The sequence below is a fragment of the Eulemur rufifrons genome, chromosome 20 (assembly GCF_041146395.1).
Source record: "Eulemur rufifrons isolate Redbay chromosome 20, OSU_ERuf_1, whole genome shotgun sequence".
NCBI classification, from domain to species: Eukaryota; Metazoa; Chordata; class Mammalia; order Primates; family Lemuridae; genus Eulemur; species Eulemur rufifrons.
The window spans coordinates 14535083-14551254 of NC_091002.1; the positions used below are offsets into that span (position 1 = coordinate 14535083).

The 16172-nt window shown below is 43.3% G+C and overlaps 2 protein-coding genes across 6 annotated transcripts in view; both read right to left on the bottom strand.

The window, feature by feature from the left end:
* KAT14 (lysine acetyltransferase 14) overlaps positions 1–1401 on the bottom strand; it is a 37060-nt gene extending 35659 nt beyond the window's left edge. For all 5 annotated transcript variants that reach the window (XM_069495459.1, XM_069495457.1, XM_069495460.1 and 2 more), the window contains exon 1: positions 1143–1401. In XM_069495459.1, coding sequence (XP_069351560.1) covers positions 1143–1401 — 259 coding nt within the window. The remainder of the gene's footprint in view (positions 1–1142) is intronic.
* A 324-nt stretch (positions 1402–1725) lies between these two features.
* PET117 (PET117 cytochrome c oxidase chaperone) lies at positions 1726–5700 on the bottom strand. Its single transcript, XM_069495461.1, has 2 exons — positions 5512–5700; positions 1726–1875 (listed from the first exon to the last, which is right to left on the bottom strand). Exons 1-2 carry the CDS (start codon positions 5605–5607, stop codon positions 1726–1728), a joined length of 246 nt encoding a protein of 81 aa, XP_069351562.1. The 5' UTR covers positions 5608–5700.
* Between the last annotated feature and the right edge of the window lie 10472 nt (positions 5701–16172).

Sequence of the window (16172 nt, forward strand, 5' to 3'; positions counted from 1 at the left end):
GATGGGGGGACAGATTAGAAATTGGCCAGATGAAGAAGGGTGCCTGTGTGTATGGGGAAGGGCATGGAGGCTGTAGAGATGCACATTCCAGAGAGGAAACAAAAATGTGCTAAGTCCTAGGGATAAGAAAGAATTGCTTGTGGAGAATAAAAAGTTTGCCCTCACCGCAAAGTTGTCTATATGGGGATAAAACAGGCTAAAGTTAGCAGGGGCCTGACCACAAAGGGAGGTTTATAATTTATCCTGTGAGGACAAAGGAAAAATCATGAGATGTTCAGGCAGAACCCAGAATTAACAAGCAGAAAGAGATAGCTCAGAAGCAAAGACCAGCTAGTAAGTAGTAAATTCTAGGTTTGTTTTCTGTGGTTACTATTAATTTGAATAGTTGAACCCCTTTTAACAAAAACATTTCCACATACCAGAAAATGACCCATTTCACAATAACATATATATAAATTTCTCTTAGTTACAAAATCTATACTCAAAGCATTCGAGTACATATGTCTTTACCAGTCTCTTGCCTAATGGAAAAATCCTGTTTTGGTATGAATCCTATGACGGCTGGCAAGCCATGCTCCTCAAGAGCCAGGAAGTTAGCAGATGCAAATATCAAGATTGAGGCAATGAGGGAGCCTGTGTGTGTGTCCCTTGCCAGCAGATAAAGGGGACCAGCAAATAAGAAAAGAGACTCATCCTTGAAAAGGGCACAAAACACCTTCCGTCTGCCAACTCTGACCTCACTGCAGTTTAAATAGCAGTAGTTTTCCATGTGAGTTAACTAAAGGAGTAATTTTTATGAACTTGAACATTAATTCTACACTGAGACTAGAATTTGGCCCCAAATCTATAATATAATCATGTTAGAAAAATGTGGCTAATTCTTTAAGTAACACAGGATTTCCAATTTTCTTATTTTTATTGAGTTACCATCAAGAATGTTAATTTGCCAATGTAACAGAAGTTGACAATTTTTATTAGTACAAATGTGTCTGTTTTATATAAATTTATAGCTGATCAAGTAAATAATAAATATAATTGGCCTTTTATTTACATCTATTTTACATTCATGTTTCTTTCACAAGTTAGAAAAACAAACCTTCACACAGGAATTGACAAATCAAAGGAATTGAGAAGCTCCTTACTGGCTGGTATCCATTTTTGGCACTTGTCACAGAAGTAAGACAGCTGCTCCTCCATCCAGGACACATCTCCTTCATCGCTGTTGAGGGAATCCCCACTCTGGTCATGAGATAAGTCCACCGATGCCTGATCCTCTGATTCGACAATCAGGAGGGTCTCTCCCTCCACTTCCCCCTCCTCCAGCCCTTCCGAGGTAGATGTTCTGGTGGCTTCATCATCGTGCCGACTTATCAAACTACTCAAGTGGATGTTACTATCCATCCCTTCCTTCTCACAAGTCCAGAAGTGTTTTTCAGTAACAATCCTAAGCTCTGGACACTGAACTTAAAGGGGCTTCTACCAGGATCACACAGACAGAAACTCTTCAGAAGAGTGTCTGCCCACACCTTTACTCAGACATAAGGGATTTATAAACCAGTAATTTAGAATATATGATCCACGGTCCTTTATTTGATCAAATTTTAAAGGACAGTGACCAAAAAAAAGGTCAAGATGTCACTAAGCTATTCTCCATCAACACACACACACACACACACACACACACACACTCAGTGTTGTCTGTCCCACTGATATTTCGTATTCAATTCATGTTTTTTGAGATCCTTTTGCCAATAACATCTTCTCTCTTTCTGCTTCAAGTTGCCCAGTCAAAATAATCTGTTCTTCCAAAAGACGAATGTTTTCTTTTTTCCGATTTTGCCTCTCAATGTCTCTGATCACTCCGTCACGAAGCCTCTAAAAACGTAAGAAACAGATTTCAGTAACACCCAGAACAGGTGGTTCCCATCCTTGTGCCATTCAAATCCAAGTAACAGTGTTACCAAAATACACTTAAAACTTCCAGATTCCAAATACCCAATTACTATTTTAACTTTCTGTACAAATGTAAAATGTAATAAAATGCAACGAAGAAGCAATCAAATAAATTTGGCAGTGTGCAGTTATTACTGAAATGACTTCTTACCATATTTTAAGACATTCCTGAACATTTAGTACAGAAAACTTAATGTGAAATAGCAAAAAAGAAAAAGCTGGCACCATGTTGAACTTTAAAAGTTTAATTGATATTTGATGCTTTAAAAATCTGACAAAGCCAGGCGTGGTGGCTTGCACCTGTAATCTTATAGTCCCAGTTACTCAGGAGGCTTAGGTGGGAGGATCACTTGAGGCCAGTTCATGACCAGCCTGGGAGATACTGTGAGACCTTGTCTCAAAAATAAATTAATTAATAATAAGATAAAATAAAAACTGGATGAGTTACTATGGCAGCACTGTGAACTACTCTCCTGTTAGCAATTATCCTAGCTGAACAATAAACATCGAGAGAAAAAAAAAAGATTACTAAAATCTGAACAAATTATTAAGGATACAATAAAGAACCTGGCTTCTTCTAGCATGTAAAGTGAAAAAGTAAAAATCATACAAAATTATTAATCAACTATATAACAGAGGCTGGGCACTGTAGCTTATGCCTGTAATTCCAGCACTTTCGGAGACTGAGGTGGGAGGATCACTTGAGCCCAGGAGTTTGAGACCAGCCTGAGCAACACAGCAAGACACCATCTCTACAAGAAATTTTAAAATTGGTTGGGCATGGTGGTGCACACCTGTAGTCCCGGGTACTCAGGAGGCTAAGGCAGGAGGATCGCTTGAGCCCAGGGGTTCAAGGCTGCAGTGAGCTATGACCACAAATAGAGCAAGACCTTGTCTCTTAAAAAAAAAAAAAATTACATAACAGACAGAGAAAGAAAAACAAAGAATACTACTACCAGGGGTAAAAACAAAGACCCATCAATGGTAGTTACCTTGATAAGCACTAAAAAAATCAAGTAAAGAATGCCAAAACGTAGAACTGGCACCTAAGATGAGAGTTTTAAAAACATGGATTCAGTCATTACTGGTAACTAATATTTTAAAGTTTATAGCTCACCAAACACTCTAAAGTTTTTAATAGTGACCTTATGAGGTAAAATTAATAACAGTAGGGCCCCACAGCCTGGGTATGTTTGGTTTTCTAAAAATTATCATATCTATTTTTTAAAACTCACCTAGTACCTACTTGCTGGACCTCCTGCAGGCCTATAGCTTCACTCACTATTATGAGAGAGCTGGGAAATTTAAGAGTCCTGGGACAGCTGAAACCCAATTTTCTTGAACCCTGTACCCCTGACAAGATCCCCAGAGGGACAAACACGGAGGTGCTTATTTCAGTCCTCTCATCCCTCGGGTCTTCCTGTCCTGTGCTCCTTGTGCTCCGTGACATACCTACATACCCCCCCCACACAAAGCCCATACCATCCACTGGAGTCATTCCTTCCACACCCGCCTCCCTGATCCTACCCTTCCCTCTCAGAGACATTAGCATATGTGTATAATCTGGCACTCCATCCCATCATTTGAGATCTTCCTCCAGGTTTCAATGTCTATGCTGATTGCCTCACACATCTTTCCTGTGACTTCTACTTAACTACCTTATTAACCACTCCTCTTACTGGCTACTAAACTGCCTCCTTTACTATAATAACTTCCAAAGACCTCTTCACTATTCTAACCTCTTCACAACTCTAACACCTAGAACTCTGGCTCCTCATATAGCACTACTTGGTTTTTGCAGGGTTACTGTGAGGATTAAAGATGATGTATATAAAGTGCTTAATATAGTACCTAGCATATGGAAGACAGGAAACAACAATCATTATGTAATTTCTTGCTTCCTTGAACCTTCTGATAAATCTACTGTGTCAATCAAATTTGTCCTATTTCCCGTTGCTAGAATGTAAGCTCCTAATGAAGGACTACAGGTAAAATAAGTGCAGGTTATTCTGGTCAATCTTTTCTTCATCTCTAACTTCCAAATAACCACTTTTTCACTCTTTAACACAGTGGTTCTCAACCCTGGCTGTGTGTTAAAATCCACTGGGTCAATTTTAAAACATACCTACGCTGGGCCCCCACCCCCAAGAGACTCTGGCTTAATTTGTATGGGGTGGGGGCCAAGGCTTAGTCACACAGCAAAAACTTCCCAGGAACACCTGACCAGTAGCTAGGGTTCAGAACCAAGCTCTAACGCATCCCTACCTAATTCTCTTCAAAAATCACTGACTTCACTGACCTCAGAACTACATCTGACATACCATCCTCTACTCCATCTCAAGTTTTCTCGGGATCACTCTCTTTTCCTTTTCCTCCTAAGAAGGGGAAGTCTCCGGTCTGCTATTACAAAAGGTACCCTCTTAGAACCACACTTTAAACCCAAATCTCCAATCTCTTCTGTGCCCTTTTCATCAGTCATTCCATCCCCCTCCTCAAAATTCTTTTATCATCACAGGCTGGGAACACCCAGGACAAAGACCTCATCTACTTCATCTCTGTATACCAAACACATAGCACAGCCCAAAGCTCTGGAAAGGCAAATCAAGACAAGACTGTTTATTCTTGATTCATCCAGTTCATTATTTCCACCCTGGGCAAACTAGTTTCAACCCCAACAACTGTCAACGTGCTCTCTGAAAGCTCACCAACGACCTACTTGCCCGTTCTCACACTCAACATTCAGCATTGTTGTGAATCATTTATAAACTCTGGAGCAGCTTTGTTTCTTTCTCTTTGTATTCCCCAAGTACCCAGTGAGGTACCTGGTCATACAGTGGTCACAAAACGTTTGCCAACTTGAATAAAAAAGAAAATATCAACTGGGAGAGACAGAATAGATGGGCAGTCACTGATCAGTGAGTCACGTATATTTCCAAAAATAAAAGTACCAAAAAGAAAATCTGGAGGCCGGTATCGTTACCAGAGTCTACAGTTTCCATAGCAAAGCGTGCATTTAAAAAAAAATACAAAAGGCACGGAGGGTGGGTATAAGGGCGCCTCCTTTATCACGGGATAAAATCATTAGCACTTAAACACATTAGACTTTGGCCTCAACCTTGGGCCTGGGGGTGGGGAAGAGGCCAGTAACTTGCTGAAAGCACCCCAAGGAAAGCCCTTGCCTGCCTTCTATCAATACTTTCTAAAGGCCCAAGTGAGAAGCTGAAAGGTCGGCTTCACTGCAGACTGGCTGCGACTTGAAAACAGAACCGCTGGGCACCCCAAGAGCGTGCGTTTGCGGGAGCCGCTAGTAGAGGGGTTACCCTGGACCTCCAGGCTGCACACGCCGCGGAGAGCCGCGGAGGCCAGGGCCCAGCTGGGCGGCCGCTGCGCCGCAGTCACAAATGCGTGGCGGCGCCGGGCCACGCAGTCGCCGGGCAGAAGAGAGACTGAGGAGAAAAGACACAAGGAGGAGTGTGCGAACCACGCGGACAGAGACCACAGGAGGCCCGAGGCCGCCGCCGCGCACTGGCCAGGAAGAGACGGTCACGTGACACCGACCTGCTGGTCCTGCCGCTGCTTCAGGTGCACGCCGGCCACCGTGGCCACCGTCAGCAGCACCGAGAGGCCCAGCACCACCTTCGAGCTCCTCGACATCCCCGCGCCAGCAGCCGCGGCCTCTTCCTCCCGCCAGCCTGAGACGCCGGGGTCACCGCTGAGTGCGCAGCGCGGCCGGTGCGGGCCAGGCTCGACCCCTCGAGCGCAGAGCCCCAGCCGTCGTGTGCGCCGCCCGCCGCCGCCAGGCTCGAGCAATCGAGAACCGAGCATCGAGCGTCGCTCCTGCTTCGTGGGCGGCAGAGTTGGAACATCCCCAATTCTAATTCTAGACAGCTCCGGCCCGAACTAGCCCAGCACCTTGTCAGGGTAGGAAGTTCCATGGCCTGAGCCAGCTCAGCGTCGCCCCGCACCCCGCGCTCCGGCGGCAGGGGATAGTCTGAAGGGCCGGCATTGCCACGAAGGTACTATGCTGAACCCATCGCACACCAGTCTTTCTGAGCGCCGGGCTGATCCAGATGCTTTGCCCAAAACCCTCTTCGCCCAAATGCAGCCCCTCATTGCCCATTTGGCGGGGCACGTGCCACCAGGAGATCGCCTAGTCGGGCAGCTTCAGAAACGCGGGTGGAGTCCTCGTGGAGTTTTTGGTTGAGGACCCCTAATTAGACTTTGTAGACGCGGTCACTTGCTTTCTCTTCATCGCTCTGGGGCCACTGGTCAGGCTCTGATTTTTCTAAAAATTAAAAAGCCTTCTAGCTAAAGAGTATGCTAACTGGGCAGCAACACCTCCTTGTCTCCTGATAGGAAAAGCGCTTAGTGGTGGGTCAGGAAATTTACCTTTCCCCTGTCGTTGCCGCTGTAATCTTTTGAGATCACTTTTACGCCCTTGGAGCCTCAGTTTCCGTGCTAGTATTACAAGATGCCTTATGCCCACACTACCAGGAAAATAAATGATAGAATGAAGAAGTGCGTTGGGAATAGCGTAAGAAATTGTGCAGGGCATCATTTTCACGTGTCCCTTGGGTAGAAAGAGGCCTGGCCTCTCCCAGAAACCTTTAAGTATCTGATAGAGCAGCCAAAGAAGAGAACGATCATTCAATCGTTCTTTCCCTCTGGAATCCACAAGGAACTAGCTTCTTCCGATGGAAACAGCTACAAACGATATTGATTAGGAATAGGTCTTGGTTAGCCTCACCCAAGGGCTTCTCCAACATTCATCTCTCTCATCAGAAAATAATGTCGGCCGGGCGCGGTGGCTCACGCCTGTAATCCTAGCACTCTGGGAGGCCGAGGCGGGTGGATCGCTCAAGGTCAGGAGTTCGAGACCAGCCTGAGCAAGAGCGAGACCCCGTCTCTACTAAAAATAGAAAGAAATTATATGGACAACTAAAAATATATATATATATATATATATATATATATAAAAATTAGCCGGGCATGGTGGCGCATGCCTGTAGTCCCAGCTACTCGGGAGGCTGAGGCAGGAGGATCGCTTGAGCCCAGGAGTTTGAGGTTGCTGTGAGCTAGGCTGACGCCACGGCACTCACTCTAGCCTGGGCAACAAAGTGAGACTCTGTCTCAAAAAAAAAAAAAAAAGAAAGAAAGAAAATAATGTCAATATTGTATTATTATCATTAATAGAAGAAAAGGCCGGGCGCAGTGGCTCACGCCTGTAATCCTAGCACTCTGGGAGGCCGAGGCGGGTGGATCGCTCAAGGTCAGGAGTTCGAGACCAGCCTGAGCAAGAGCGAGACCCCGTCTCTACTCAAAATAGAAAGAAATTATATGGACAACTAAAAATATATATAGAAAAATTAGCCGGGCATAGTGGCGCATGCCTGTAGTCCCAGCTACTCGGGAGGCTGAGGCAGTAGGATCGCTTAAGCCGAGGAGTCTGAGGTTGCTGTGAGCTAAGCTGACGCCACGGCACTCACTCTAGCCTGGGCAACAAAGTGAGACTCTGTCTCAAAAAAAAAAAAAACTTAAAAAAAAAAAAAAAGAAGAAAAGAGCTGTTAATCCTTTAAGTATAATGTCGACTGCTGTAAATTTATGAATCATTGTTAAAAATAATGGCTTTAACTGACAATACCACATGTTGGCAAAAAATGTAGAATAGCTGGAACACTTTGCACTTTTGGCATGAATGTCAGCTGGAATCACTTGTCCTCCGTGACCCAGCAACTTCACCCCCATACACAGACCTAGCAGAACTGCATGCATAGGCACACAAAGAGACATGTAGAAGAGTGTGCATAGTCACACAACCACAACAGGCAAAAACTGGAAACCACCCAAATGTCCAGCAGGAGACTAGACAGCAAATTATGGTGTTTCCACACGATAAAATCCCATAGTCTTGAGAATGAATGAACTGTTGATATACAAAATGATGTGTGAATTAATCTCACAAATGTAAGGTTGAGAGAAAGAAGTCAGGCTCAAAAAAGTGTTATCTGCAAGTACTCACCATCAAATTGGTTTCACTGATCATCACCTAAGAGCACATTTAGGAATAACATTGATCGGGTGTCAGGCAGATGTGGGTGGGGGAGGGGATGGGTGTATACATACATAATGAGTGCGATGCGCACTGTCTAGGGGATGGACACGTTTGAAACTCTGACTCGGGGTGCAGGGGGGGGGGCGGGCAAGGGCAATATACATAACCTAAACTTTTGTACCCCCACAATATGCTGAAATAAGAATAAAAAAAGTGTTATCTGTATAAATTCCACTTACGGAAGTCAGCATGGTGGTTACCTTGTTGAGGGAAGCGAGAGTATTTGCTGGGAGAAGGCATGAATGGGGCTTCAGGGATGCTGGTATCATTCTGTTTCTTGGTCTGGGCGCTGGTACTGGATGTTTGGGAAAATTAGTCCAGTAGCACACCAAGCTGTGTGCTCATATCTACATGTATGATATATGTCTATACAAAATCATACATAAAAATACAAACAGAAAAATATGGCTTTACATTTTACCATCACTTCTTGTATCAAAAATGTTTTTTTCTCTATGATGACTGTCAAAAATTGAAGAGATTATCATTTAAAATGTCTTGATCAGGAACCACGTGCAGGAAGTATTTTCAATATAAAACTTGATATTAAAAAGTTAGACTCAGGCCGGGCGCGGTGGCTCACGCCTGTAATCCTAGCACTCTGGGAGGCCGAGGTGGGCGGATCGTTTGAGTTCAGGAGTTCGAGACCAGCCTGAGCAAGAGCGAGACCCCATCTCTACTAAAAATAGAAAGAAATTATATGGACAGCTAAAAATATATATATAGAAAAAATTAGCCGGGCATGGTGGTGCATGCCTGTAGTCCCAGCTACTTGGGAGGCTGAGACAGGAGGATCGCTTGAGCTCAGGAGTTTGAGGTTGCTGTGAGCTAGGCTGACGCCATGGCACTCACTCTAGCCTGGGCCACAGAGTGAGACTCTGTCTCAAAAAAAAAAAAAAGTTAGACTCCAGGAAGCAAGCTCTAGTTTTTCACTTAAAAAAAAGAGTCACAGGCTGGGCATGGTGGCTCACGCCTGTAATCCTAGCACTCTGGGAGGCCAAGGCGGCCGTATCGTTTGAGTTCGAGACCAGCCTGAGCAAGAGCGAGACCCCCGTCTCTACTAAAAATAGAAAGAAATTATATGGACAACTAAAAATATATATAGAAAAAAAAATTAGCCCGGCATGGTGGCACATGCCTGTAGTCCCAGCTACTCAGGAGGCTGAGACAGGAGGATTGCTTGAGCCCAGGAGTTTGAGGTTGCTGTGATCTAGGCTGATGCCACAGCACGGTAGCCTGGGCAACAGAGTGAGACTCTGTCTCAAAAAATAAATAAAAAAAAAAATCACAGACATGTTATCAGAAAATTTTACACAAATTTGATATTTAAAATACTGTTTTTATTTTTCTTCTCATATATCATGTATTATTGTTTTTATTTTTAATTTTTATAAGAATATCATATATGGAAAATGTAAATAATTATTATCCACAAAGCTCCATTTAGAATTATTCGAGTTCCCTCAAGGTGATCCTTTTGTGTTTACCAGGGTGGGACAAAGATTAGAAAGCATGGCTGATTTAATACAATTTGCTTTTTAGGCCAGAACACACAAAGCTTGTGTATCTGCCTTTATTCTAGTGTCTTGATACCCTAAGATACCCTAGCTCTGCCCCTCTCAGCTTTGGATTGACCCAGATGTGCCCAGAGAGACCACTGCTCTCCTGGAGGGGACACTGAGTGTACCCACATCTCTGCCATCAGAGTGAACTTACCTCCAAAGACAAAACTATGAAGCTGACCTCATTAAAAACCTCTCAGTGGCCCTCCATGCATACAGGATAAAATCCCAAACTCTTTAAAACAACATATTCCCCCATCCTCCCCTTCAGCATTCCCTAAGTAAGAGGAAACATCACAAAAGAAGTAGAGTCGGAGGTCCGGGGCTTGGCAAAGAATTAAGAAATGAAACTGAAGTGGAGGGGAATGCAGTCATCTCCCTGTGTTTAAACAATGTAGTCACACAATCTTTGTTCCACCTTCACTCACACAAGGGTGGGGACTTGAAAAATGCCTTCACCGCTGAGTGTGTGATTTGGCTTATGTTATCTGGGCTTGAATCACGGCCAGGTCCTCGTGGCTCTTATAGGAGAGCTGGGTTTCAAGTCACTTCTGTCTTAGGCATCCGTAATCATTAGTACGCTAGTGGGAGGTATTAACAGGGAGACATGGGTTTAAAGTGGAATAGACTATGGGCGCGAATGTAACAGGTGAGGGCAGAGGCATAAAGCAATGATTAGAAGTTTGTATGGGGCGGGGCTGAGAGAAAGGAGGCAAAGCAGGAGATTTGTTTGGGAAGGAGGTGGAGTATGTCTGCTGAATTGGCACCAGTGACCAAACTTCCTGTAAATGTGTCAATCTCAGCACAAAATGATTACGGAAGTATCACACTACATGGCACCTCATAAAGCACCATTATGACTATTTAGAAAGCAAACAAGGAGGCTTGCCTTGTGTGTGGCCCTGTAGTAGGCTTTACAGGCTGTCAGTGCAATGAAGTCCCATCTTCAGGCTGAGGCACTAAAACCAGCCATCAACATATAAGGCAAATGTCAAAAATAGTTAAAACTACCCTTGAAAATCCCTTTGGAAGGTAGCATATTGAAGAAAGTAGTCATACTCTCAGGAAGGCCAAAATAGCCAGTTTTTCCTCCAGTCCTGGAGTTAATCAGTGTGAATTCAATGCAGTATCTACATAACTACAATAATTTGAAATGCTGCACTGGAGATTTGTCTCTTCTCACCCATTTGTTAATTTATTTAATCGGTTGTTTATATCAGTATGGACTCATGTACACTTATTTTGTACTTTGTGTTATAACACAGTATTACATTATTTTTTTGCTCAGATAGTTCCAGCTTTGGCCATTGAAAGCTCTTTTGGTTGGCTCTTGTGTTCCTTTGACACACCCCCATCAACGAGAGTTTTTCTTTTTTAACACTTCCTTACTTTCTGGCACTACAAGATGCACCAGCCTAATCTTGTATATTTCCTGCCTCAGTACTAGAATCAAGCATTTCTCCCCATCCGTGGTTCTTTTTATTGAAGAATGATGTTATTAATAGAAACCAAGATCTAGGCCCTTGATGTGCTTGTTGCTATTGAGGTATTGTTTCTTTTAGGCCCTCTCAGCTGACAGAGAAAAGAAATATATGTGCATATGCTAACCTGTTTATATACACATATCTACAAGTATTTCTATATGTAATCATCTATATTAAGTAAAACGAGTTATTACTGATGTCTCCAGCTCTCGTTCATTACATGAATTATTCTAGCCTTCCACTTTTTTGTAGGTAAATTTCTACTCCAACAGTGAGAAATTGGGCTTCTAGTATCTACCATCCATTTATATAATTGTTCAATTCCAGTATACATGTATACTCAGGATTGTTAACCTAAAGTCCTGTGGGAAGCAACTTTATCTCCTAGTGTACCACGCTTTTGTGCAGTTCCTATTGCTTTTAGTGTTATAGATGTCATTCATTCCAAAGTTACTAGCTCAGCATCTTTTGCCCCACCCTTCAGTGAGGTTGTCTCATACATTTGCAATACAGTTAGAGTCTCTTATCACAGCTTGCACTTTTTCCTAGGATGTTCCTGAGCATATTTTTTGACACCATTCTGTAAACATGATGGAGTCAGCATATATGCCCTCTTCATGATACCCAATTATAGGGATTATATTGTCTTTTTTTTTCTTTATTATACCACCTGCTATGTTCTGTATTTTTTCATTTATTTGTTTACTGCCTATCTTTCCATAATGTAAATGTAAGCTCCATGAAGGCAGGGTCTTTGTCTTGTAGACTGCTGCAAATTACCTGCACCTAGAACGACACATAGCACCTAGCAGGTACTCAATAAATATCCACTAAATACTGAATCAAACTGACACTCTAAAATTTGAGCATTAACTCTGAAAAATCTCACGTCACTCTCTTGTTTAAGCCTGGTAATAAACCCATCTTGTCTACAGGATAAAGTCCAGCAAAACAAAGCACGCATTCCCCTTCAAAATCTGACCCTGACTACTTTTCGAGCCTCATCTGTTACCACCCACTCCCAAAACCCCACCTCCAAATACTTCAATATATACATACACCTCCAAACTCTGTTGATATTCAGTCACTCGCTACTCTCGAGACATGTTCTTTCAATCATCCAAGCTTTTTTAAAGGACTTTCCTTTCCCTGGAAAAATCTTTATTCCCCCTTATCTCTTACTCGTTCTCCAAGGCCCGATTTAAATACCTCCTCTACACATCCTCCCAACTCTCTCTGGACAATTCCTTCCTCCCTGTGCTTCTACATGTACTATAAGGAAGGTCCTTAGGAACTGCTATCACCCTGTATCATATTCATTTGTTCCTCGTTCCTTTCCCACACTCCTGAAGTTCTGGAGGTTAAGAACTGGGTTTTAAATCTCTACCTCAGACGCCTGCTGGATGGAGACTTCGGGCAAAGGCGCCAGGCGAGTCCTGTGGACACCATTCCATCCCATTTAGCGGTGGCCCCATCCTGGCCCTGTAGCCCCACAGCCGCCCCCTCTTCACCCCTGGGCTGCAGGCCAGTTTTCCCGAAACCCAGGCAGGGGAAAGGGCAACAGTCAGCCAAGAGCAGCCGGCCCTGGACCCGCGGGCGACGCGAGCAGGTGACAACGGGGCGGGGCCAAACCACTGGGGGGGACGGGGGGGGCGGGGGGAGCCCTGCCCCAGGTTCTGGCCGTACCTGTCTCACCTTGGCCGGCAGCTTGCTCCAGGGGTAATTATGCCGGATGTGGAACTCCACGTCTATGTTCATGATGCCGGGGTCAGGGCCGGCGGCGGTGGCCGAGACCCTGGCTGAAACGACGCCGCCCGCCCGCCCTCGGCCTGTCATAGGAGCCCGGGGGAGGCCCTGCGCCCCACACTGAGGAAGGCCCGGGCTGCCCCATGGCCAGGGCTCCCGACAGCTCAGCGCGGCCCGGGCCACCAGGCACAGGAGCAGCGGAGATCGTGGCTGGAGCGTCCGAGCAGGTCCAAGTTTCTTCCTAGTTTCCGATTATATTGTCTTTAACCTCTACCTTTATGCCTTTAAATATATTTATATATTCATACCTAATGGGTGTGGTGCACACTGTCTGGGGGATGGTCACACTTGGAGCTCTGACTCGGGCAGGGCAAAGGCAACATATGTAACCTAAATATTTGTACTCCCATAATATTCTGAAATATAAATAAATATATTTAGACCTCCGCGCTTGATTTATCAGCTTTAAATAATATTTTCTGGCCACTATCTCTAAACATTGAGGAAATCAGCATAACTGACCTGCTTCCCCTCCTTCTGTCTCTTTCTCACTCGATTTCCATTGGCTTTTATCACTCCTTCACTGTCAGAGTTTATAATATTTACATTTTGTTCTCTAACCATAATTCCCACATTTGTTTTATTCTTAGTCACATGTTTAGATGGATTTGATGGCCATTACCAGCCCCTCAGTATCTTTTCTCCATTTATCCTCTATTAAAATCTTTAAGAAAGGGCTTTAGAAACTGTATTTCCTCAATTTTTTTTCTTGAGACAGAGTCTCACTCTGTTGCCTGGGCTGGAGTGCCATGGCGTCAAGCTCACAGCAACCTCAAACTCCTGGTCTTAAGTAATCCTTCTGCCTCAGCCTCCCAAGTAGCTGGGACTATAGGCATATGCCACCATGTCCAGCTAATTTTTTTCTATATATATATTTTTAGCTGTCCAGATCATTTCTTTCTATTTTTAGTAGAGACAGTGGTCTTGCTCTTGCTCAGGCTGGTCTCAAACTCCTGACTCCGAGTAATCCTCCCGCCTCGGCCTCCCACAGTGCTAGGATTACAGGCAGGAGCCACCGCCCCCGGGCTGTATTTCCTGAATTCTTGCACATTCAAAAACATGTTCATGTTGCCTTTGTGCCTAAAGTACAGTTTGGCTGAGTGAAAATCTCTTGGGTCATACTTTCTTTGCATGAGGACTGTACTAACTTTACTCATCTGTCTTCCAATGTCAAATACAGGTGTGGAGACTTTGAGGCAAGGCTAATTGTTCTCCTTTTAGTTGCTTTGCTTGGTTTCCTGGAGCATACTTTATCTTTGAAGTCCAATAACTTTACTAGAATATGTTTTGGGGTCAATTTTCCTTGGACATGAAGTACCCATTCAATTCTTAGACTCTTACTTTTGTCTCTCTGGAAGAAAATTTAAATTACATCTGTAAATATATTTTCTGTTCTATTACTTCAGTTTTCTTTTTCAATAACATGAATTATGTGTGTATTGGATCTCCTCTGCCTGCCTTTCACATTTGTCATTTTCTTTCTAATCCTTTTAACTGATCATTTCAACTTTGTTTGCTTTCCTTTCTCAGCCCTATTCAATAGGTCTCTCACTTCTGCAGTGTCTGTTCTAGTCCTGCAAAGGATATTTGGCAATAATTTAGGGCATGCTTTTTGAAATTCCACTTATTTTTCAATGCGTATAGCTCATCTTTCATGTTTTTTGTTGTTACTGTGGTAAAAAACACGTAGCCTAAAACTTACCATTTTAACCATGTGTGAGTATATAATTCAGGGGCATTAAGTACATTCACGTTGTTGTGCAACCATTACCATTGTCCATCTCCAAAACTTTTTCATCTTCCCAAATAGAAACTATGTCCATTAAAACATAGCTCCGTTCTTCCGTGGTTTGGGATTAAAAAAAAAAAAAAAAAAAAAAAAAAACATAGCTCCCCCTTCCATTCCCCCTACCTCTAGCCCCTGGGAAGTGTCATTCTACTTTCTGTCTCTATGAGTTTGCCTATTCTAGGCACCTCATATGAGTGGTATTGTACAATATTTGTCCTTTTGTGTCTGATTTATTTCACTTAGCACAATGTCTTCAAGATTGATCCACATTGTAACATATGTCAGAATTTCCTTCCTTTTTAAGGCTTAATTATATTCTACCATGTGTATATACAACATTTTGTTTATTCACCTGGTGATGAATATTTGGGCTGTTTCACCCTTTGGTCCCCAGTCCCCAGGCTGCAGACCAGTACTGGTCTGTGGCCTGTTAAGACACTGGGTTGCAGAGCTCCGCTGCCCTGTCCCCTCCCTCCCAGTCCGTGGAAAAATTGTCTTCCATGCAACTTAGGAACGGAGGTGGCAGGGGTACACAGCAGGAGGTGAGTGCAGGCAAGCAAGCATATTTAAAGCCACTCCCCATCACTCGCATCACCCCCTACGCCCCTCCCCCCATCTGTGGGAAAATTGTCTTCCATGAAACCGGTCCCTGGTGCCAAAAAGGTTGGAGACCACTGGTTTAAACCTTTTGGCTATTGTGAATAATGCTGCTATGAATGTTGGTGTGCAAGATTCTATTTGAGTCCCTTTTTCAATTCTTTTGGATATACAGATAGCCCTTGAGTTATGATGGTTTCACTTACGATTTTGCAACTCTACAATGGTGAGAAAGCAATAGGCATTCAGTATGCTCCTTGATTCATGATGGAATTATGTTCAGATAAACCCATTGTAAGTTGAAAATACTGTAAGTCAAAAACACACTTTCAGCTTATGGTATTTTCAACTTTCTATGGGTTTATTGGAATGTAAATCCACGAGTGGAATTGCTGGATCACATGGAAATTCTGTATTTAACTTTGTGAGCAATTCCCATGCTGTTTTTCACAAAGACTGACCATTTTACGTTCCCACCAGCAATGCACGAGGGTTCCAATTTCACCACATCCTTGCCAACACTTACTATTTTCTCGTTCTTTCTTTCTTTCAATATCCATCCTAATGGATGTGAAGTGGTATGTCACTGGGGTTTTGATTTGCATTTCCCTAATAACTAGTGAACTTTTCATGCACTTATTGGCTATTCATATACCTTATTCGGAGAACGTTTCAGTCTTGCTCATTTTTTAATTGGATTATTTATTGTTGTTGAGTTTTAGATGTTCTTTATATATTCTGGATATTAATCTCTCATCAGATATATGATCTGCAAATATTTTCTCCTTTTCTGAGAGTTTTCACACTCTTGATGGGGTCCTTATGTACACAAAAGAATTTAACTTTTTTTCTTTTGTAATTAAGATTT